This window comes from Sarcophilus harrisii, chromosome 4, assembly GCF_902635505.1.
Source record: "Sarcophilus harrisii chromosome 4, mSarHar1.11, whole genome shotgun sequence".
NCBI lineage: Eukaryota > Metazoa > Chordata > Mammalia > Dasyuromorphia > Dasyuridae > Sarcophilus > Sarcophilus harrisii.
Window position 1 is genome coordinate 53324357 of NC_045429.1, and position 24563 is coordinate 53348919.

General features: G+C 37.3%; 1 protein-coding gene across 1 annotated transcript; it reads left to right on the top strand.

The window, feature by feature from the left end:
* Positions 1 to 286: 286 nt before the first annotated feature.
* On the top strand, positions 287 to 24527 carry MGST3 (microsomal glutathione S-transferase 3). The gene is made up of 6 exons (XM_003767378.4): positions 287 to 408; positions 16181 to 16304; positions 19396 to 19469; positions 20582 to 20639; positions 23736 to 23808; positions 24277 to 24527. The coding sequence occupies exons 2-6, from the start codon at positions 16188 to 16190 to the stop codon at positions 24411 to 24413; spliced, it is 459 nt and encodes a 152-aa protein (XP_003767426.1). The 5' UTR covers positions 287 to 408; positions 16181 to 16187; the 3' UTR covers positions 24414 to 24527.
* The last annotated feature ends 36 nt before the right edge of the window (positions 24528 to 24563 follow it).

Here is a 24563-nt window from a genome sequence, read left to right on the forward strand (position 1 = left end):
TCTGCGGAGGCGAAAATAATCACGCGCTGCTCCCCGGATCCTTCTGCAGCCCGCTTGGAGTTAGGAAAGAGTAGAGCGTCCGGGGAGCCGGAGTTGGGAACAAAGGGCAACAGTTGGGGTCTTTGAAAGAGGGAGTCGCACTGCAGAAAAGTATCGGGCCATGTTTCCCGCGATTGCAACCAAATTCCTCTCCCAGAGCCCATCCCTAGAGCCCCGCCCGAGAGAAGAGGAGGGAGGAGAGAAAGGCGTGGGTTATGGCTAGGGAGGGGAGGGATTCTTCTGAGGGCGTGGTCCACTCTGGGCACAGCCTCCTCCTCCTCCTCCTCCTCCTCTCTGCCTGTTTGTCCGCAGAGTGCTCTACTACCTACTCGGATCGCCTTAGGAGAGCTAGCACAGAAGGTAATTTAGGTAAGTGCATGGGAACTGTGGACTGCAAAGCTGATTATGGAGCCAGTACCTCGCTCTGGCTCTCCCGCTTCCCCTTCTCCGGACCCTCCTTAGAACCCCAGCCGCCTTTGAGGGACTCTTCTCTCTTTTCTCTCAATTTAGAAAGCTGTCTCTTTGCTCCCCATTTCGTCCCCCCTCCCCAATTTGTCAAAGTCGCGGATGGGAGGATTAGAAAGCAGGGTCATAGATTGACCCTAGAAGGGAGCTCCAAGGTCAAGTCTTGCTTGGTTGCTTCCCTTACTGTGACCCTGTCCCTCCCCGCGTTGGGTGCACATCTGGCGGCGCAGCCTGCCCGAGCGCTTTCCCCGGGTCTTCTCTCAGAACTGAAAGTACGCGTTGCGTGGGGTGGGGACCGAAGGTCACGGGGCTAGGACAGCAGCGGCTTTCGGTGACATTGGCCTAGTAAGCCAGCTGCCCCGGATGCGACTAGCGAGACTCCCTTTTGGGAACGCAGGGGCGGGGGCGGCTGGGTTGTTGCTAGGAGCCGGTCACCGCCCAGGGAATTGGGGCTTTCTCTTTCTCCTGCCTGGTGAAAACGTTGGCCCTGCACGTGTAGATTGGTTTGCTTCCTATTGCAGTAGTTGCCAACTGCTGCTCCAGAATGCCAGGAGGCATGTGGGGGTGGGGGTGGGGGTGGGGGCAGGGACAAGGGGGGCAGTCTGTGGGATGCAACTTTAAAATACTGCTTGGCATTTGCGGACGCATTTTCCGGAGCTCTCCAAGTACCAAGGATGCGGGGAGACCCGGAGGATCCAAGGGTGGGGCTGCGCGATTTAGGAGGGGCGGAGGGCTGCTGCTTTTGACTCATTCTTTGAAGTTGTGGCTCTGTGTCAAACTTTATGTCAGCTTTAATGCCTTCCTTTTTGATCTCTGGAGTTTACTAGCTAAGTATTAGCCCCAGGGGTGAGGAAAAGCGGAAAGCGAAAGGCTAAACTCTGGGGAGGAAGGCCGCTGTAGGCAATCGTCAGTGACCCCCATCCTTTGGGGAAGAAACCTGACTGTAGGAATGGTGGATGGGATTGCTTCCGTGGAGTTTGGGGTTTTATTTGGGGTTTTCGTTTTTGTAGCTACAACATTTGTTACTGTGAATTCCTTGAAGCCAGAGTGTAGGTTTGAATCTGCGGGCTTAAAGCTAAAGGAACAGGTATCGTTTAATCCATTCCCTCATTTTTATAGATGGGGAAACTGAGGCACAGAAAGGTTAAATGACTTGTCTGTGGCCATGCCAGCACCAAGTAGGAGAGCTAAGTCTAGGGTCCAGATCCCCTGACTCTAAATTCCTAGCTTTTTCAGGAGGAGTTAGCAAATGCCTTCTAAAGCCTACATAAGAGTTCTCTCCTGGAGGCAGGAGGCTGCTCTTGGGAAAATTGCTGACCACATGCAATCTACTGCTAATGGAAGAGACTCAAGGTTATTGGGCACACATCACACTGCAGCATTTGAAAGGACTGTGGTCTTCTCGAATTGTAAAGTCTCGATTAAGGTGCATAGTATGGACCTTGGATGGGTTTAAATGGATTTTTTAAACATGAAACCAGAACAGCCAGCTACAGTGTGTTGGAAAGAGGCTGTAAAACCTGACTTCGAGTCCCAGTTCTCTCCCTTTCCTACCTTTGTGATCTTGAACAGAGTATTCCAGTGCTCTGGGTATCAAATCCCTCATTTGTATGATGAAAAAGGTGAATTGGGATCCTTTCACCCTTTTGAAAGAATAAAATTGTTCATTTATATTCTGACACTGATATTCCCATATATAATGATAATGATAAATCACTGTGGAGTTCTCAATCATGGCCGAGTTTTGAAAGCCTCTAGGTCCTCTAAAAGTCTCATTATTTACCTTGGAATTTTTTGATTTACTCTGCCATCTTCCCAGAATCCTCAGGTCTCATTAATTATCAAGGTCAGACTATTTGACACTGAGTAAGGCTTTAAAGAAAAGCAAAGATTGTCTTTTGATTCACTCATTTACCCACAGGCCCACCACTTTAGTTCAGGCCTTTATTATCTCCCCTGGACTGTTGCAGTGACTTCCTTCATGTCCCTGCCTCAGGTCTTTCTTACTTCCATCCATTTTTCTACTGGGGGGAAAAGTTACCTATAAATGATTCCTGGCGTTTTACTTTTCTAAACAAACTCATCATTCAACTGAGGTTGCTTACTCCAGAGTTGTCAATTATCTTTTAACTATCAAATCCCATAGTCTTTTCTCAATCTCCAACCTTTCTGGCTTCTCTGAAGCATTTGACACAATAGTCATAACCCCCCTAATAAATATTCTGAAATGATGTTACTTTCTCTTAGTTCTCCTCTCATCTGACTGTTCCCCAGACTACTTTGCTGTATTTTCATCTTGTAGTATCCTCTAAGGATGTTCCCAAAGGCTCTCTCCCAACCCCTTTTTCCTTTTTTTTTTTTCTTTCCCTTTCCTTCTGTTCCCTCATCAGCTCCCTTGGGTTTAATTATTTCTATGCAGTTGATTCCCAGATATGAACATCTGACTGTTGGACATATTGAACTATCCCTTTCATGCTCTGAAACTTATTATATCCAAAACAGAACTCGTTTATCTGTTTCCCAAAACCTTCTTCTGTTCCCCAACTTCCTGTAATTGTTGAGGTACCACATCCTCCTAATCTCCCAGGCAAGTTAGCTGCCAAAGTTTGTCTTTACTTTGTTTACTCTTGTATATGTTCCCATCTCTCTGGTTACATATCTACTCCTCTATTTCAGGCCCTGTCATTTTGTGCCTAAAGTATTGCAGTAGTCTCCATATTGATCACCTTGCCTGAACTCTCTCCTCTCCAATCTGTTCTCCATACAGTCTTCCAAAGTGATTTTATGGAAAATCATGTGATTTTCCATAATTAAAAGTCTGACTATACTTTTTGCTCATTTTGATATTATATTCTTATCTATTTGTTTTCCCTTACTTCCCATCTTCTTTGTTTTTAGAACCAAGCTAATATAAATATTTGACTGGGCAAAATATAATTAAGAAGGTAAGCACTTTAGCAAACAAAAAAGATATTTCAAAAGCAATTGTAAATTATTTTTTACAAAATTCAGTTTGACAGTATATCTATCATCGTTCCCATTTTAGTAATAGTGTTTACAAGTTTGAGACAGTATGGTTAAGCAGAAAGAGAGCTGGACGCAGATCTATGGAGTTATAGAATCTTTTTCTGTCTCTGACACTCACTAACCAAGGAACAAATACATTGCACTACTTCAGTACTGTCAAACTCAAATAGAAAGAGTATTCATAAGGATCCCTGCCAAGCAATTTACTCAAAAGTCACAAATTAATATTATTTGTGTTTTATTATATTTCAATTATTTAAACATTTCCCGGTTACATTATAATCTGGTTTTGACCATACTCTTCATTTTTACACACTTCCTGTTCACTTAGTCAGGTATTTGAAACCTCTAGTTTAGATAACTCTCCAAAGTTATATAAATGAAGGGGGGAAGTCCTGCCATACATTAGTTGAGGGCATTTCCTATTAATAAAATCAGATCAAGAATTTATCTGATTCAAAATATAACTCTCATCTAGATCAAGCCCCAGTTCTTTAGTGGTAATTGTGACTCTGCCTCAATTTGACCATTCACAGAATTTTGAAAAAATAATACTTTATCTTTGCAGGTTAGAATGTGCCTCTGACTATATTTTAAACAAAACTGTGCAGAAATGTATTCATCTTGGAGCTAAATACCTCCCATTGGGTAGTGCTGAAGCACAGCCTATGCTGCTGCAGGTTCCTGAGAATCAGCTCTAAGCTACCAGCATTTTTTTTTTTTCTTAGATTTTTTTTTTTTTGGGGGGGGGAAGGTGGAAAGCATTTTGAAAGCTTAAATTTTTTCCAGTCTTGGATTTTCCTCCTTTGTTAACTGTTTCTCCTCCATAGCTTCTTATAGTCTTCCTTAAGTATGATTAAAGATCTCCTTTATGTCTTAGGGTTTAAGTTTGTGGGCTATCAAGGCAAATGAGTCAACTGGAAGGTTATCATGGTTATGCATGTGCTCTCTCTCTCTCTCTCTCTCTTTATATGTATATATACACACACACATACATATATATGTATACTATACATACTTATACAGTAATCATTAGTATGCTGTCATAAGCAAACACCATGAAGAAAAACTGATACCTTCCAAAAACTGGAGAAATTGGGAGGAATCGTTCTCCTTTCCATAGCTCCTATCCTTGTGATGTGGATAGAGTCCAAGTACAGTATTAACATATTAAGGGTGAAGGCTTGCTGTTCAATTTAGACCTCTTTCCAAACTTTTTTTTCTAGAAAAATTCCATATTCCAAATTCCAGAAATCTCAAGGTAAAATCAACTAGCTTCTTAGCTAGTTAACTACTTCCTGGACTTCTGTGTGCAGTGCACACTAGTTTGAGGAGGTCTCCTAAGAATTACATTAGAAGCTAACCAATCTAATAGGTGATAATACATGAGCAACAATGTAGATTTATTCAGCTACACTGTATGTGTGATATGTAAGATGAATTGTTAAAAGTATGATCAGGGTTAAATACGATTACTTCAGGAAAACTTCCTAGAAGAGACAAATTTAAAAGTAATTCTAGAAAAAGGAGATATACATTGTGTCAGATATTGAAAGGGAATTCCATATGAAAGAAGCCACATGTGCTAAGGCATTTTGACATGTCAGATGAAGATAATTTTCTTTGATTGTTGTTGATAATGATAGGAAACCTTTAAATGCATTTCACCATTTACATAGTTAGTTTTCAGGTTGTGTTTAAGGAGACAGACTCAGAAATTGTGACTTGCCCATAGTCACACAGCCAATAAGCATCACTGCTGGAAGATAAACCCCAATATCTCATCTACAAATCAGCACTCTTTTTAACTATACTATTATTAATTGTTGCAAGATTTGAAAAAATTCACTGGCCATTAAGAGTCTACAGGTTGTGAATTTTACTCTTCTCTGTCCACTTAGGCTTTTCCCATTTATGAAACAAACTAGACTAGGAAATGGTGTTTACCCCCAAAGTGACATTACTCAAAGCTCTGAACTCCAAATAAACATGGAAGAATGGACAGGACTTAACCTGACCTTGCAAGGTCACATCTAAGGAAGCTGGTTTTGGATTTATGCATATGTAGGTTCTTTATGTCCTTTCTTTTTTATGATTCAAAATAGGAGATTTAGAGTTTATAATCACTTGCCACCAATAAAGAGAGAGAGAATTCAGTTTCATTTCAGATTGTATTTCAATATCTCTTCATACCAGAGTCTGGATTCAGAGACAAGGAAATAGGTAAGGTCCAAGTTTTGACCTTTATAGAGCTGATTTGTACCAGTTAAGAGTTTATCCCATATAGCTAAGCACCAAGCAATGTCTGCATCAGTGATCTCTCCAAGGGGAAGATAGTCTTCATTGCTGATAGTATTTACAAAAAGTGGCATGTTAGATGTAATGTGCCTAGATTTGGAAAAGTTTTAAGTCATTTTACCCATGATCTGTCATATCATCAGCATAGGAAAAACTTGCCCTGAGAAAACTCCTTCCATCCATGCTTGGTATCTCCTTCACAATTTACAGCCCCAGAGAGTTGCCTATAACAGTGAGATATTAAATGATCTGCCCAAGTCATTGAGTATACATCAGAGATGAGACTTGAATCTTGGTCTTCAAAGATCATACATAGGCCACCTCTATGTTCATTATGTCATGCTCCTCATAGGTATTTACTTTTTTTTTTTAATTGTGTTAAAGAGCACTGCCCATTGACCTTTCATTCTGAAAGTTAGAATTCTAGCTATGTTTACTTAAATAAAACCAAATTCCATTCCTTCCCACACCTTTCACAGGCAGCACCAGCTGTGCTCCTGTTGTATGTACCCAGGTTTAGTTCTGGAGAGCAGAGACATGACTCTCCACTGCCTGGTGACCTGTTATCCCAGCTGGATTGAGACCTAAGAATGAGAAAAGAATCAGAAATAGCCCATTCCTGGAGAGATGCTTTCTCTGGCACTCTTTATTGGTGTGGAAAATCAAGCTTTCAATTTAGGAAAAATTTTTCCTGTTTTAATCTTTCTGAAAGCCACTCCTTAGCCCTTGATAGCATTACAATTTCACTACCTTATAATTTACTTAGGTGTATGTGCTATATACGCCAACTCTTCTTCCCATGTATAACACAACTTCCCTAAGGGCAAGAGACTGGCATTTTTAGCACTGGCCCTTTTCATAGTGCCTTGTCCTAGCCACTGTTTAAAACATGTTTTGACTTGAATTCGCTACACTATGCTGCAGCTTAATAAAAGTGATTTTTTTTTTATTTAAAACTAAACAGATCCATGGTTTAAAAAAATTAGTTGTAGTCCTAGAACTTTGATATGCCTTCTGAACTTTGATATTCCTTATGAGGAATAAAGCCTAACTTGGGTATCAAGTAAAAGGAAGGGAGCTTTTTTTTTTTAATAAGTAATTCATAGTTTAAGTTTTGGTTAAAGGAACTTTGTGTGGAAAAGTAGCTATGTTAAAAGGAAGCAATTTGGTTAAGAAGGCCCCATACCCAGTTGAGTTCACTTAAGTATAATTCAGAAATACTGTTAGCTCAGCCTTGGTGCAGTAGAAAGTACTACTGCCTAAATAAGATAAGAATGGATCCAGAAGAACAAAATTGGAGATAAGATTAGGTCAAGTCCTTATGACTGAAAAACTCACCAGTGAATGACACTTCTAAAGAAGAAAGTACCTTACTCAAAGTTTATTCTAAAACTCGGCTCAAAACAAAATGAAGAACTGGGGTCATTTCTTTTAGACTCAGATATTCTGTCTTTTTACAGCAGATCCTCCTTATTCTTATGCTTTTGGGAGTTTGTAATAATCACAATTTCAAAGAAAAGTATATGGTCCCTTTGGGGCTTGTCTGAGATAAGATTCCTAACCACTGGTTCCCCAGCAGAAAATTTTTCCCAGGCTACTTTGACTCTTAATATCACAAACTCCTACTATTAATCTTACAAGCTTAAATGATACCCAATCTTCCCCCTCCCCCTCCCCCACTGACAATTGCTATGGCTAGTTTATTAACAAAATCACAATATAGTTTAGTTTGGGAAACACTGCTCTGTTCATACTTAATTCTGCCATGTTTTGTCCGTTGGTCCTATATGATATGAACTCAGATTATTTTTTTCCTTTTGTTGTATTAACCTGAACAACCATTCTGCCTTTTGGGAATTTAATCTAGTTTCCTGACTCAGGAACAGGAAGGCATTTCCTTAGCTGAGCCCAAAAGATTTCTTCCCCTGGGCTTCAGGTAGATTATAAGCATGAATTTATAGTTAATATCTTTCCCATTTCTTAGGTGGTTCCTGATCTTAGAAAACTATTTTTCCACTGTCTGTGCTCTTTGGGACCTGATTCCATAGGACTTTGCTCTCTAACTCATGTTTCTGGGTTCACTTGTGCCACTTTGTCTTGGCAAATTTACAAGCAGATTAATCTGCTTCTGCCTCACTCCTATGTTCTAAGCCCAGGATTTTGAGGAAACATTTTCCCAAATCGCATTGTATTCTAGACAGTCCAGGTATCCAGGGGATCCCAGAGTAGAATGGGATAGAAGGGATAGAAGAGATCAAGTCCTACCCCAATCCTAAAAACATGAAAATGTTTTTCTCCATAACTTTTAACCACTGTACTATTCTGCATGATCTCTCATGCTGACATTGAATCTCAAGTCTTGGAAAAGAACAAACATTCTGTGTTCATGTTCAGAACCTTATTCAAAATACAAACCATTTTGGAAATTTTAGCCCCACTAATCACACTTACATTGAGGGGATTTTTTGGTTTGTTTTTAGTTTTATTTAAAAGATCACCGAATGAGTACTACAACATACAGAATCAAGAAGTCTCTTTAAAATGAGTTCATACTAGAGGATGATCATTACAATTATGAGGATAGAACTAGGCCGCATGAAGTCTTAAGAATATAATTGAATACAGTCCTGAATTTGGAGGACCTAAGTTCAAAATATGGTCTCAAACATTTGACATTTTTATTGTCTGTGTGACCCTAATTGCCTTCTACCAAAAAAAAAAAAAAAAAAAAAGTTTTGGATTTGTTTTTTTCCAAAAAAAAAATAATAATAATAATAATTATATATATATATATGTAAAATTAAAGAATTGAATAATCTCCAACATCTCTTTCAACTCTAAATCTGTGATTTTAAAGGCTAACTCACAGTATCAAGTTTTTTTCTTGAGCAACCCCCCACCCCAATATACCTCCCAAGAAGGAACCAATAAGTATGCTCTGAGAAAGACTAACCAAGCACTTGCAAAACAAAATAACCTTTAGCAGACTTAGTCTGATTAGCTCCACCCTAGTTGCCTCCGAAGTTTTCTCCTTTGGCAAATGTTGGGGGAAAGAGCAAAGTCTAGGCTTTGTCCATTTTATTTCAAACCTGATAAAAGTCTCCCTTTTTTGCTGAAGTTTGACCGTTTCTCTATAACTGTCTTCAAATATTTTAAGTTCCTTCTGAACACAAAGTATTGAGTGGGATAGAAACATAAGGAACAAGAGAGATCCTGCCCTTGAGGAACTTATAGTCTGAGAAAACAAGTTCACTGCCTTACATTTACTCTTAGTTTACATACCTCATGTCATTGCAGACCTAAATGGGTGATGGGCAAATATTAAAGGTGTTCATGGGTGAGGGGAGGCCCTTGTGAACTGGGTGATCAGGTTATAACAGATGAGATTGAAAGTAGGCAAGAGAACAGGTGAAGAGACTGCTGAAATAGAAATTTGTGAAACATATTAAGGAGATTGATTTGTGTCTCTATTTCTTCACCACTTTCTCATTACTTAACCCTTTTCCAGTTTAATTAGCTCATAATTACTAACTCTTACTCAAAAACTTTATTCTTCTCAGTATCTCATGGTATTTAACAGTTAAAATTCAAAAACCACAATCAACAAAGGTCTTGGAGAATGAAAAATAGTCTAGATCAAGGAAAAATATACATCTATCCGTTTTTCCAAAAAAGAAAGAAAATAGAACTTGCAGATTATAGGCTTGTGAACTTTGAGTTTGATTCTTGGCAAAATTCCAGACTGTTATTACAGGAGTAGATAGTGAATATGGGGGGGAGCAGGGAGAGTGAGGGAAGAAGAGAGAGAGAGGTGGAGAACAAAATAATGTTCCCAAATCAGACTAATTTTTTTTTGACAGGATTACTAACCTGAAAAAAGCACAAGTATGTTGTAAGATAAGTTATTATAATTTAACCTGGATTTTAGCAAGGCATTTGATAAAGTCTCATGCTATTGTGGACTAAATAGAATAAGGTAGACTAGGTAATATTAGATGAATTTAGTAGTAATTGGATGGTCAGCTCCAAAGAAGTTTTTAATTGTTAGATATGAACTTGAAGGATCTCTAGCTGAATGTTGCAGGGCACTGTTCTTGACCCTATGCTTGTTCATTTCTGTCAATGATCTAGTTGCTTTATCAAATATGTGTTGCAGTGACAAAATGTATGGCACACCCAGAAAAAGAAAAGACTCAAAGGTTCACCAAAGGGAGTAGCTTTAATTTTATCAGTTATTCAAACCCAGTCATTTGGCTTTAAGATAACTGAGATGTTAACTTTGTGAAAAGTACTCTCTAGGGAGTGGTTAATGACTGCCAAGGAGCAGGAATGCAGCAAGTATTGATTGAGAAAGTTATTTTAGATCCTGAGGGAATTAAGGTGTGGGTGTGTACGGGTGTGAGTGTGTTTCCTATCATCCCTCACCTTTTCTCTTTAATGTATTGTTCAAAGTATTGAGTATAAACCATAAAAACCTGACTGTGTTTTCTCATGATAGCAGAGAGATGACCTTGGGTTTACAAGGATAGTGTCAATGGAGCAAGTGAGTTCCAACAGTGCTTTGCACATAGTAGGTGTGAAATAAATTGCTTCACTCTCGGAGAGTCTTCTTATATGGGCCTGGTGATTAGTTCTGAAGGTGAACCTAGCTAAACTCAAGGAAACTCATAACTAGATAGTTGGCTTTCTTCCAACAAAAATAAATCATGATGACCAGCCATTGAGATTCAGAGGTCCTGTTTGTCTATGAAGGGAATACCCATTCCAGTTTATTCAGTCTTCCTTGCAGTACCTTTAGATTTGATGTTAATTAATACAGTTTGCCATTTATTCTCAGCAGTTTTTTTCTCAATAATAATTAATGTCTCTAACCTTTCAGGTATTTAAAACATTCTGAATGAGAATAACATTGGAAGGGCATTTTAAATGGTCTAGCTAAACTAGCATCTCCCTATATCCTATATATAGTGCCCCAGATCTCATCTTCATGATGAGAGCATTTTTCTTTTTGATAGGGTACTGAATGCAGCTAACAATATGCACTGTGTAGGTAATATTTGTCTCTTGCCACCTCCCTTTCTGTATTTTGCACCCAGTCTCCAAAGGATTAATAGATCATAATAATAGATAATAGATCATAAGCTCATTGAGGACAGGAAGGACTTTAGTCTTTGTCTTTGTGTTTACAGTATCTAGCATATAACCCTTAAAGGCTTGGCAAGTTTTTTTTTTTTCATATTTTGTTGTAGCTATCCCATTTCATCTTCTTCACCCAGTTGTCAACAAAACACCAACACACACACACACACAGAATTTCTCTGCTTCAAAATTATTCTTGCTTCCTTTGTTTCTTCCAATCACAATTCCAAGTCTGTGTTAAGAATTCAATTTCCATTAAGAAAGGTTGATTAATTCATGAAGTTGTGACTTTTGTTCCTTCTAGAAACCATTAGCATTTTAAGAGAGGAATTTATGTAAACCCATATAAATATCAAACTTCTGGAACGTCAATTAGTGACATTTGTACAAAGGAGGTTTCCTAAGTATTCGTTGCCTATTCTAAAGGTACTAACTTTTCCTACTCCCACCATGTGTCTGTAAAAGGGAAGGGGGGAGTGTCAACAAATTGGCATCCTACTATTTTTTTTTTCCTCTATGGGTCATTCAATGACTTCAAGTTGGTCTATGAGTTGCAGCCTTTTATTTTTTTCTTCCTAGATAGTCTTCTATCCCCTATCCATTCTACACACTTATAGCAAAATAATTTCCCCAAAGTACAAATTTGCCTATGTCATCAACCCCTTGGGGATTGTATAAAATACAAATTCTTTAGCTAGTCATTTAAGAGCCCCATCAATTTAGCTTTCATTTAGATATGATTCATTACCATGGAAAGGGCCCCAAATTTGGACTGGGTAACTGAGGTCACATCTGACCTCTAGTACATACCACCTTCTGTGATCTTCAGCAAGTCACTTAACCTCATCAATTTTCCATCTGTAAAATTGAGAGTTTGGGCTAAATGACATCAAACTACTTTCTAGCTTGAAATCTATGATCTTACCTTCCTGGAATTTATTTCATTCTGTTCCCCAATTAAACTGTATTTCCTTCAAATTGAACTACAAGCCATGCACTCCATCTCCCAACTCTGTACATTTGTTAAAGCCATCCCAAATGCCCATCCCAAATGGAGTCCTTCCACATTCTCTCTCTCCTTGTCTGTCTTCAGGTCTAAGCTAGCCTTGCTACCTCTTTTGGGTAGCCTTTTCTGACTTCCCCTACTCCAATTAGTATTCTTGCCCACCATTATTCTTCATGTATTATAATTGTCTCCATATTTCATACTCCAGAAGTATCTTAAGCTTCTTGAAGGCAGGTTCCTTTTCTTCCCCCTCTCCCCGTTTTACAGATGAGGAAAATGAGTCTTAGAAGTTAAGTGACATGCTGAGGGTCCTAGCTAGTAAATAGGACAGAATTTGAACATGACATTCTAACTCCCAAGTCTGGAAGTCTATCCTTGAGGGATCCTCAAACTATGGCCCACAGGCCAGATGCAGCAGCTGAGGATATTTATCCCCCATAACCTAGGGCTATGAAGTTTCTTTATTTAAAGGCCCACAAAACAAAAGATTTTGTTTTTACTATAGTCCAGCCCTCCAACCGTCTGAGGGACAGTGAACTGGCCCCCTATTTAAAAAGTTTGAGGACCCCTGCGGTCTACACCATAGGACCTGCTTCAAGTCGTATGTTAATACATAGTGGCCACTTAAGAAATGTTAGGGTTGTATAATACTAGGTGACTTGGGAAATGATTGTACTTGAAAAAAACTGAAGCAAGCTTGCTTACATCTAGGCAGAGGAATAACTCAAAGGATATGTATAGAAAAACTGGAACTATTTTTTCCATTTTTATTGGGGGATAGGAAACAGTGTAGGGACCCTTCATTAATGCCATTTGCAATGTGATTTTTGTTGCTACTTAAACTTAAAATCCAAACTGAATTTGAGTCCTGAAGTCATCAGGTATCACTTTGTACCCTTGGAGAATTGCTCTGAATCTGTCTTCATCTTCAAGATGGAAAGATAACATGTGAGATTGTTCTAGCATTAAAAAGGAGATAATTATGCATAGAGAGAGATGTAGATAGATGGGGGAAGGGTCAGGGAGGAGGAGGGAGTAAAAGGGAAGAGAAGGAGGAGGAAAAAGGGAGGGAGAAAGAGGAGGGGGAAGGGAGGGAAGGAGAGGAAAAAAAAGGGACAGAGGGAGGGAGAGAAGAGGGCAAGGAAGAGAGGGAAAGGGAAAGAAAGAAGGGGAAGGGAGAGGGAGGTCTTTTTGCTTTTCTTTCCTTGTCCTTATCTCTCTGTCTCTTTCTCTCCCTTTTTCTCTCCCATTCTCCCTCTTCTCTTTCTATGTAACTTATTAAGCCATATATATAATCTTGCCTTTAGAGTGAATTGATACTATTATATTAATAATTACTCTCAAATTATCTTTTTCATTCTCTAACTTATTATCTAAACTCTTAAAAATTATCCAAAAGCTTGCTGGGATAGAGCCAAAGTCCTTGTCTCCTCACTGTCTGGGCCTTACTGAGCAGGCCTCTCACAGCCATAGCTGCCAGTTGCAGAGTCACAGAGGAGCACTGCCAGTTGTGGGTTATGCTGGGATCTGGCCATCATGCAAGAGCTGGGCAGGCAGAGCTTTTTGCATTTCTGGGTTTGATTTAATGATTTAGAAGCTGAGCTGTTCTGAGTTTCCACATAATACACAATTCATGTGAACTTCAAGCCCAAACAACCCCACAAAACCCTTCTTTCTCCATGAAAAGCCAGATTTTGTTGGTTTTTCTGGACTTTGACAGTTTGTCCAACCCTAGGCTCAGGAAGACCTGAGTTCAAATCTGGCCTCAGATACTACCTCTCTGATTCTGGGCAACTGCTGCTTGCTTCAGTTACTTCATCTATAAAATAGAGACAATAACAGCACCTTCCTCCTAGGATTATTTTAAAGATCTAATGAGATAGTATTTGTAACATGCTTAGTACAATACCTGGCACAAAGTAAGAACTACGTAAATGTTAGCTATTATTATTATTACTCATGTATGCTCCAATAGTACTGAACAGAGTAGTAAGTAATAAATAAATCTTTATTGGAGTTATTAGGAAATCTATGTTGTACAGCCTACCCAAAGGTTATCCATACATTTTCTCCCTGATAAAATATTTATTTAGTAAGTGGATTATAAAAATATATATCTACTTTTTCTTGTTATTTTCACATAACCAAGAGTCTTGTTTAATTTCATGAAGATTTACTACGTACTTTTTCTATAAACAGCCCTTTGTTCGAGAAAATATAAAATTTAGATAACATACTAATTCCTGCTCTCATGGAGCTTCTGGTCTAGCAAGAATATGACATGTCTACAAGTAACTAAAATATAACCTATGATGAATATAAACCAAAATAATATGTAATATCATATATAGGTGGATAGGTCATTGTCAATTAAAGAACACAGAAGAGGCATCAAGGAAGATTTGAATTGAACTTTAAAGGAATTTACCAGGCAGAGAAGGGGGAAATTGGTCACTCCAAGGATTTATTTATTTATTTGTTTGTTTATTTATTTATTTATTTTTTGCTGCAGCGATTGGCATTAAGTGACTTGTCCAGGGTGCTCTAGCCACTGCACCAGCTAGTTGCTCCAGTAGTATTTGATTTTTCTAACTATGTGTAGAGATAGTTTTCAGCATTCATTTTTATAAGATTTTGAGTTATAAATTTTTTTCTTTTTTTCCTCTTCTCCCTTTACCCTCCTCAATGCAGCAAGCAATCCGATATAGGTTATATATTACAATCATTTGAAACATATTTCCATATTACTCATTTTGTGAAAGGAAAATCAGAACAAAAGGGAAAAACAATATATAGCCTAGCTATAAAACTGTATACAAGCACTCTCTTCAACCCCAGCATCCTATAAAGCAAGTAGATGTAGCATCCTTATTTTTTACAGTGATAACTAAGACAGAGTGTGTGACTTTCCCACCAACACAGAGCTAGTAAGTAGAGTCAGTATTTAAAACCAGGCCCCTTGATCCCTTTTTGGAATGCTCTCTATTCTACTGAAGATCCAGGTAAGAAAGTTCTCACCAACTATGGAAAATGAGTGTGGACCACAACATAGCATTTCCACTCTTTCTGTTATTGTTTGCTTGCATTTTTGTTTTCCTTCTCAGGTTTTTTTTCCTTTCTTTCTAGATCTGATTTTTCTTGTGCAGCAAGATAATTGTATAAATATGGATACATATGTTGGATTTAACATATATTGGATTACCTGCCATCAAGGGAAGGAGGGTGAGAGGAAGGAGGGGAAATTTTAGAACAGAAGGTTTTGCAAGGGTCAATGTAGAAAAATTACCCATGAATATGTTTTGTAAATAAAAAGATCTAATAATAAAAAAAAGAAAGCTCTCACCATCAAAATACTTAGTAGTATCTGATCATTCGTTAGAATTATATGTGGTTTCATCAATGAAAATGACCTTAAGTATATCTGCTTTACCACTGCACTCCAAATTCCCTAATCCTTTCTACCCAAAATCGCCTACCATTATAATGGAACCTCTGTGAAAGCAAGAACTGCCTTATAGTTTTGTTTGTTTTTGTTTTTTATCTGTATACTTAGTGCTTAGCACAGTGTGTTATATGTATTCTGTGCTTAAGAAATCTTTTTAATTAAAGCTTATTTACAAAACATATGCCTGGGTAATTTTTCTACATTGACCCTTGCAAAGTCTTCTGTTCCAAATTATCCCCTCCTTTCCCCCACTCCCTCCCCTAGATGGCAGGTAGTCCAATACATGTTAAATATGTCAAAATATATTTTAAGTCCAATATATGTATACATATTTATATAGTTATCTTGCTGCACAAGAAAAATCGGATCAAGAAGGAAAAAACAAACAAACAACAAAAAAAAAAACAAAATGCAAGCAAACAACAACAGAAAGAGTGAAAACGCTATGTTGTGGTCCACATTCAGTTCCCACAGGCCTCTCTCTGGGTATAGATGGCTTTCTTTATCACTGAACAATTGGAATTGGCTTGAATCATCTCATTGTTGAAGAGAGCTACATCCATCAGAATTGATCATCGTATAGTCTTGTTGTCGCAGTACAACACATTTATCCAATAATAAAATAAATTTATCCATTCTTCCATTAGATAAAAATTGGCTTGAGCTTCATCCTTTATCCCTCCCCAATCCCTTTTCCAACCACACTGAAAATTAGCATCCTAGTTGCTAGTATCCTAATAATGTGTATCTTTCTCCAACAGTGCCAAGATGGCAGTTCTCTCAAAGGAATATGGTTTTGTGATTCTCACTGGTGCTGCCAGTTTCATGTTGGTCACTCACCTTGCCATCAATGTAGGCAAAGCCCGGAAGAAGTACAAGGTGGAGGTAAGTGAAGGCTATCAGCTGTTTGTTTATTTTACAAACTAGTCTTGGAGCTTTTGGCTCTCAAAGTGGGGAGATGGGTAGGCTAACAATGATGGCAACTTTTGCAAAGACATGTTACCATTGAATACTGTGACAGAGGAAAGGAAGGAAGAGTGAAATACTTGGTCATCTCAAGATAGAATTGAATGTTTATTTACCATTTGGAAGGCATTAGATAAATATGGTGATATATCACAGAGGACCTGGGTTCATATGTCACTTCTGCCACTTAGTCCATGTGACCTTGGACAAGTAACTTGATCTCCCAGCGTTTTCATTTGTAAAAATAAGATCCCTCTAGTTCTAATAGTATGATACTTGACTTTTGTGTTTATAGATCTGCAGTTAGCAGGGCTCTGAGCCAAATATAATTTTAAAATGTGATTCATAATTCTGTGGTCAATTAGTCAGCATGAATTTATTAAGTGCCTGCATATGTTAGACATGGTGATGGGTGCCAAGCTTCAATACCCTATTCAGAAAATGGCTTCATTAAGTTGTTTTAGAATAGCGGAATATATGAAACTAAATTTTAGCATGAATTTGGAAATTCTGCCTGGAATTGAGCCAGGATTTAGCAGGGTCACTAGACAGCAAAACTGATATTTGAGCACACTGGACCTGGAGTTAGCAAAAATCATTTTCAGGCCCAGCTCTGACACTTGTCAGCTGGATGTCATCAGGTCATTCTCTGAGCTTGTTTTTCTCTTTCTAAAATGGAAGAAAAAAAATAATGCTAGTAGTAGCCACAAGTTTGCTGGAAGGTGTTTTATTTTTAATATATATTTTTATTGGTGTTGTTTTATTTTTATAGAGCCCAGATTTTCCTATTTCTTTACGTCCCCCTCTAATTCCAGAGATCTATCCCTTATAAGCAAAAGATACATAAATATTTTTAAATGAGAAAAAGGGAAAAAAATAAGAGAAAGAGAAAAATATTCAGTAAAGTCAAATAATGTCTGGAGGGAAATCTGACATATACAGTGTTTTGCAAAGAACCTTCTACCCTTTCCCCTCCTTTGCAAAGGAGCCGAGAGAAATGACTTCAATATCTTTTCTTTGGAGAAAGATATTTATAAACTATAAAATATATAATAAATATGAGCTATTCTCAGTCTTATTTTCAATCTCCCCAGAAGAATTGGTATTTGTTTTCTTACTATCTACCATCGTGCTCTGCACCAAGGGACCTAATAAAGGTCTGAAGCCTGGCATTTCTCAACCAGTTTGTAACAAAAGAATAGAAACAGGGCAGGATTCTGCCCACCCCTGCTCTCACATTGAATATGTTGACTTTGCTTCAAGAATTTAAAACAGGGAAGTTTTGACTAACATGGAAAGCTAGCTAGCTTCAATGAGTCAGCTTTCTATTGAAAGGAATTGTGGGCAAGTTAACTCTGATCACTGTCTGGAAGCCAATTCCAAAGTACCCGCCCTGGTAGAAGGGTGTGGTAAGAAACAGCTTGGTATCTTCCCTGCCAACCCTTCTCTGACAAAGAATTTGTAGCCATAGGTTATAAACCTATGCCAAACCTAAGCCAATGATAGGATCTTATAACTGGCTTAGGAATGGCATCCATTCTCTCCTACACACACGTAGACACATATACACACATAACACACGCACACACATACACATACACACACATTCTGCAGAATCCAGGATGCATATTTATGCCATATACGAAGGATGCACAATGACAACATATGTTGGGGGAGTAGGAAGGAAGACTCTGGTCTAGCTTATATTGGGGGAAGCACCAATATTGCTGTAATATGGTTTTCTAGGCTTTAGTAGGATTTTCTGAAATCATTGATGTATATGATGATATAGGATCCCCAAAGTCTTAAGTTAAAGCTTAAAACTACATTAAGACTTTTGAAACAACTTCTTTTTGGGGTGGGATGGAGATTCTTTTGTCTCAAATGAATTCTTTAGGTAAAATTCCTTTTATTCATTCATTTACCCATCCATTCATTTTTGGAGGTTAAACAGGATTGAGTGACTTTCCACATAGCAGTAAGTGATTGAGATCAGATCTGAATTCAAATTCTCCTAACTCCAAAGCCACTGTGTCACTTACATGCCCTGGTAAAGTTTCTTTTAGAACTTTTTACCTATGTTACTTTGTTTAAAGAAAATACATAAGGTATACCCAACCTTAGTAAAGTAACTTGGAGCATTATAACCAGTCTGTCAAGCAGCTACAACTTTACTAATTAAATTAACTTTTTGTTCCTTTGTTTGTTTTGCTGAAGCAATTGGGGTGTGACTTGCCAAGGGTCACACAACTAGAATGTGTTAAGTGTCTGAGGTTAGATTTGAATTCAGGTCCTCCTGACTTCAGGACTGGTGTTCTATTCACTGCGCCACCTAGGTGCCCCCTTGAATTAACTGTTTAATGGTATTACATTTGTCTAACAAATGGAGATACTACTTGCTGAGTATTATGAAATATAGCATCTTTGATTCTTGTCAGTTTACATCCCCATAAAAACCCAAAACAATCCCTGGCACAATAAATATATGAAATTCTCTGAACATAATCTGGAACCTAAGGTTATATCATGCTATTTTTAAAGCTATGGTTTTTTGCCAGAGTTAAATTCCTTTTACCCATCCCACCCCAAAACAATGGGACTAGCACTGATTCAAAGCTTTGTTTCTTTCTGCTCAACACAGGACAAATTAGCTGTCACTCAAAAATTAGTGAGTTTTTCATTGCTAGAAATGAAACAAAGGGTGAATTAATGAGTATTCTGAAGATAAAAAAACAAAAATAAATGTCTGTGCCCTCAAGGAGTTTGTAATCTATCCGGAAATAATATGTAAATTATGTTAATATACACAAAGTAACTGCTGAAAGCAGGGCTGCTTCTGAAAAAGCCATCTAAGTCTTGAAGCAAGCAAAACCTTTGAAGAGCTGAAAGTAAAGAGGGAGTATGTTCCAGTAATTGGTTTGAATATATGTCAAAAATACCTTAGAAAGTTTGCATTAAATTATGTGAACCTGTGACATAGGGAGTAACACGTGTTCTGTGTTTGTTTTAGTATCCCAATATGTACAGTACTGATCCTGAAAATGGGCACATTTTCAACTGCATTCAGAGAGCTCACCAGAATACGTGAGTATGGATTTAAGGTTTGTTCATGGGGCTCTAGTTTCTGTCCTTGTCAGGCAATCAGAAAAATTCCTGAACTCCTGAGTGTTCTGCCTCCTATTCCAAAGCTTCCTTCTGAGACCCTGAAATTGCTAGGGTTATATCAATGAGCCATAAGTACTGGCAGGCTCTACTGGGCTAAAAAGGGTTTGATCATAAGCCAAGCAAAAGACTGCATGACAAAAAATGTTGAAACTAGTGTGTACAAAAAGAATTGTTTGTGCCCTCTAAGCTCCTTGCAAACATTGATCACTCAGTGCTAAGTAACGTATAATCATGGTAACCGTTTCTAAGTAGGCATAAAAACTCTGGTGAGAATAGCTATAGGAGATCAAATCCAGTGTTGCTTCCAAAGGGCTGATATTGGAGCACAGTTTAGGCATAACTGCAGAGAATTGGTGGACTTTGGGTGTATAATATTACTTAATCAATCACAGTTGCTATATGAAGAAGTTCTGCTTAAATTTTTGGTGTGTGAAGAAGGGTATATATTTATTGGAGAGTGCTGTAATAGCTAAGGAGAGGAAGGTATACATCAATAAACATTTTTTTTTCCCTCAATAGTATTTTATTTTTCCAAATACATGTAAAGATAGTTTTCGACATTTGTTTTTGAGATTTTGTGTTCCAATTTTTTTCTTCCTTACCAAGACAGCAAACAAGCTGATGTAGGTTATACATGTACAATCCTTTTAAACGTATTTCTATATTTGTAATGTTTAAACATTTTCTTTAGGGGAAAAAAAAAGACTATTTACTAACAAAATAGGACACCAGGAATCAGAGTTTCCTGAAAACCTTTGACCAGATAAGATTCCAAATGCAAATTTGTATAGCACCTTTTTTTTTTTAACATACTGTGAGCAGATCTTGATTTCCTGATCAGGAAGGGAAGAGTGACCTGTAATCCTCATGGGGGGGATACCATTGGTTTAATCCATCCTTTGCAACCCATTTGTGTGGGCAGGAGGAGAGGAAGGAGAGGGTGCTAAGTTAAGATGTTCTATTGCTGAAAACATATTAAACAAAACCTTCATTTCTGAAGAAGAATTAATCTTAATGTATCTGTATTTCAGATTGGAAGTATATCCTTCCTATTTATTCTTTCTAACTATTGGAGGCATTTACCATCCTGTAAGTAGTATTTTCTTTTTATTTATTTTTATGAAAGTATTATCTCTGTATTTTATTGCCCTCCCTCAACTGAACAATCAAGGAAAAAAATATATAAATAATAAGCATAGTCCAGCAAAATAAGTTTCCACATTGATCGTGTCCAAAAATATATGTCTCATTCTCTCTTTTAAGCCTATCACTTCTGAGTCAGGAGGTTCCTCTTCAGTGTTCTGGATTCAGGGTTTACCATTGCATTTTATCAGAATTTTAAAGTCTTTCAAAGCCACTTTATACTTTGTTGTCATTGTAAAAATTATTCGTCTTATTTTTACTCATTTCACTCTTCATTAGTTTTTAGAGATCTTTCCAGTTTCCTCTGAGATTGTCCATTGTCTGTGGTACCATGATGTCCCATTACATTAAAATATCATGATTTGCCTAGCTATTCCAAAACATGGGCTCTTCCTTAGCTTCCAGTTCTTTACAATACCAGCTCCCCATTCCCACCCCTCCCCAAAAAAGAACTGCTATAAATATTTTTATACAAATAGATCTTTGATCTTTTTAGGGTAGGCCTAATGGTAATAGAATAACTGGAATAAAGACATCTGTTGAGGGAGACAGAAATTTAAACTGCTTTCCAAAATAGGTTCCATTGATTCACAGCTTCCTGTAGCCCCTCAAAAATTTGTCATTTTCCTGTTATGGCATTTTTGCCAATCTAGATATGAGGTAGAATCTTAAAGTTTTTATTATTTGCCTTTTTCTTATTATTAGTAATGTAGGGTGTTTTTATGTTGTTGTTGAAAACTATTTGCATTCTTTGACCACTCTTCTATTGGGGAATCACTATTCCTTGGTCTTATACATTTGAATCAATTCCTTTTATAGAGTGTCCTCAAAAGTCTTAGGCAAGATTTAAGATTTTTCATAGCTTAAAACTACTTCAAGACTTTTGGGGTACCCCATATAGTTTTGAAATGAGAACTTTATCAGAGAAATTTGCAAAGGTTTTCCTACATACGTATTTTCTTTCTCATTTTAAATACATTAATTTTGTTTGTATAGAAGTTTTTAAAGTTCTGTTATCTTCATTTTTTTTCTTCTGCTGTCCTTTCCATTTCTTGTTTGGTTGCGAATTCTTCCTTTATTAATAGAACGGAAAAATATTTTTTGTTTGTTCTAATTTGCTTATGATGTCACCTTTGGTGAATAAGTCATAAATAATATTTTTGGACTTTGTCTTGTTATACTTGGTTTAAGATGTTTGTCTCTACCTAATTTCTGCCAAACTGCTTTCCAATTTCTTAGAGCAGTTTTTGTCACATAGAGTTCTTACTCCAATAATTTGTGATTTATCAAGCACTATGCTACTGTGTTCATTTTCTCCTGTATATTGTGTATCTAATCTATTTCACTGATCCTATTTTTTTTTAAACTATTACCAAGTCATTTGGTGTTTACTACTTTATAATACAGAATAGTAATTCTGCAAAACACCATAGATCACTTTATCTTCAAGGATCCTGGATTTTGGTGGTATAGTTGCTCATTCCACTAAAACAGATTATGACAGGTTATATATAACCTCATAGATAATTTTCAAAATATACAGTGGCTAAGTTCACCTTTTAGCCAACCTGTTGGCCAGTCTCAATAGTAAGGTTGTTCTGAGGCCCAGTGTAGCTCTCACTCAGTTTTTCCAGTTTGGTGACATTTTCTGTGGTTTGAGTTACTTGCATTTCTTTTTCATCACCAAACCTGCAGCATAGATTTGGCAGACTCAAAGCACTGCCATGTTATAATTAGGTGATGCAATAGGACTTTAGTGAAAGCATAAAGTCTTTTTTTAGTGTAATGTTTTTTTCAATAAATCTATTTTCTTTCCCTCCCACCATCCTCTCATATTAGAAGGAAAAAAAAAAAGACAACTCCTATAAGAATATAGTCAAACAAAACAAATTACCATAGTAGCCATGCCCCCAAAATATGTTTCATTCTGTGCCTTGAGCTTATCATCTGTTAGGAAGTAAATAGTATATTTCATTGATTCTTTGCTATAATAGTTGGCCAGAGTTACCTTGATCAGAGTTTTAAGTCTTCCAAAATTATTTTTACAGTATTGTTATTGTATTTAATAAATGGATCGATTAGCAGAACCAATTAAATATATGATATACATCAGAAAATAAACACAGTATTCTAGCATTTGAATCACCCAAAAGACCCAACTATGGGGATAAGAACTCAGTACTTAATAAAAATCTGGGAAAACTGGAATGTAATATACAAAAATTAGATATAATTATATCAACTTCTCATACTGTATGCAAACATAAGTACTTTATGAATGTGTAACCTGAAGAATGACAGCAAAAAATTAAAAGACTAAGGAAACATGAAAGATTAACACCTGATTCTGTGGGTAAAAGCAAATTGAGGTAATCCTAAAGGTTGTCAGAATTCATGACTGTGGCCTCTGTTAGTCACCAGTTCACCTGACCCATTCTACAAATCCTATCTTCCCCATTAGTGCCCCTCCTTCCCTGCTATCACCCAAGTTTTTCAACATCCATAGAATAATAACAAATCTGAATTCTATATGTACTTCAGCATTTCTGGGGTTAGGGAAACTGAGATAATAACAGCAACTAATATTTATATGTGTCTACTATATGCTAGGCACTATGATAAGTACTTTATAAATATCTCATTTGATCCTCACAACAACCTTGGAAGGTAGGTATTATTATCTCCATTTTATAGATGGAGAAACTGAGATAAACAATGGGGAAACAAATAAACTGAGATAAGTGACCTACCCAGAGTCACTCAGCTAATTAAATGTTCCAGGCCAGATTTGAAGTCACATCTTCCTGACTCCAGACCCAGTGCTCCATCTACTGCACCATTTAGCCGCCTGACTTTTCAAATATACCTAACTTTTGAGAAAAGGGAAGATATTGAACTCTATAACCAAAATATATAAATATGCCAAATGCTAGAAGGGTTAAACTGTGTAAAAAAAAAAAAAATCTGCCAAATATAGATATTAAATCTAATGTTTTTCTGGGGGTTTTTTGTGATGCTGAAATAAATCTACTTTTGTTTTAGCGCTTAGTTTCTGGCTTGGGATTGGCATGGATCATTGGACGTGTGCTTTATGCTTATGGCTATTACACAGGAGGTGAGTATATTTATATGAGCTTCCATCCACATGTAATTTGTTCCATTAATGGATAATTTATTCAATCATCTTTCAACTAAACATGGCTTTAATGAAGGTAATAATGGAAATAGGGGGTGGGAGGATATACTAGCCTGAGATTTAGATCAGTTATCTAAAATAATATTTAGAAGTTCAAACTTGTTTATGATGAGTTTCCCCCAAGCCAAGAGTTTAAAAAAAAAAAATCTAATTGGGATGAAAGAGCAGTAATGCACGGGAAAGAATTTCACTCAAAAATTCATGTCTTATCAGATATCCTGTAGTGCTTTTTCATGATAATATTTCTACATAGTATGCTGAATAGTGATAACAGCTTTAGCCTGAAATTATGACTTTCTGTGTTAACCTCCTGAAGATCAAGTGCCTGCTAACCCAAAAACACTTTCATGGAACCTCTTGGGTGACTTCTTCTTTCTTCTTTTATAGACCCAAGCAAACGGAGTCGAGGAATGGTGGGTTCCATTGCTCTCCTAGGGCTGATGGGTACAGTTGTGTACTCTGCTTTCCAGCATCTTGGTTGGGTGAACCGAGGCTTGTGCCATGGATCTAAGAGTTGTCACTGAAGAAACAAAGGCTTAACTATCTCCTTCTTTGGGATGATAAATGTTTCACATTCAAGTGTGCTTTTTTCTTTTTCTAAATACAATAAACTATTTGGCATTAGCCTCATACCTATATCTCCAGAAATACCAGTTTCACTTTTGGTTTTTGGT

Excerpts from the sequence above, each read along its gene's own strand:
- MGST3 (XM_003767378.4), top strand. The coding sequence starts at position 16,188 with ATGGCAGTTCTCTCAAAGGAATATGGTTTTGTGATTCTCACTGGTGCT. Across the intron at positions 20,640-23,735 it reads TTGGAGGCATTTACCATCCT|CGCTTAGTTTCTGGCTTGGG; the intron begins GTAAGTAGTATT and ends CTTTTGTTTTAG. Across the intron at positions 23,809-24,276 it reads TTATGGCTATTACACAGGAG|ACCCAAGCAAACGGAGTCGA; the intron begins GTGAGTATATTT and ends CTTCTTTTATAG.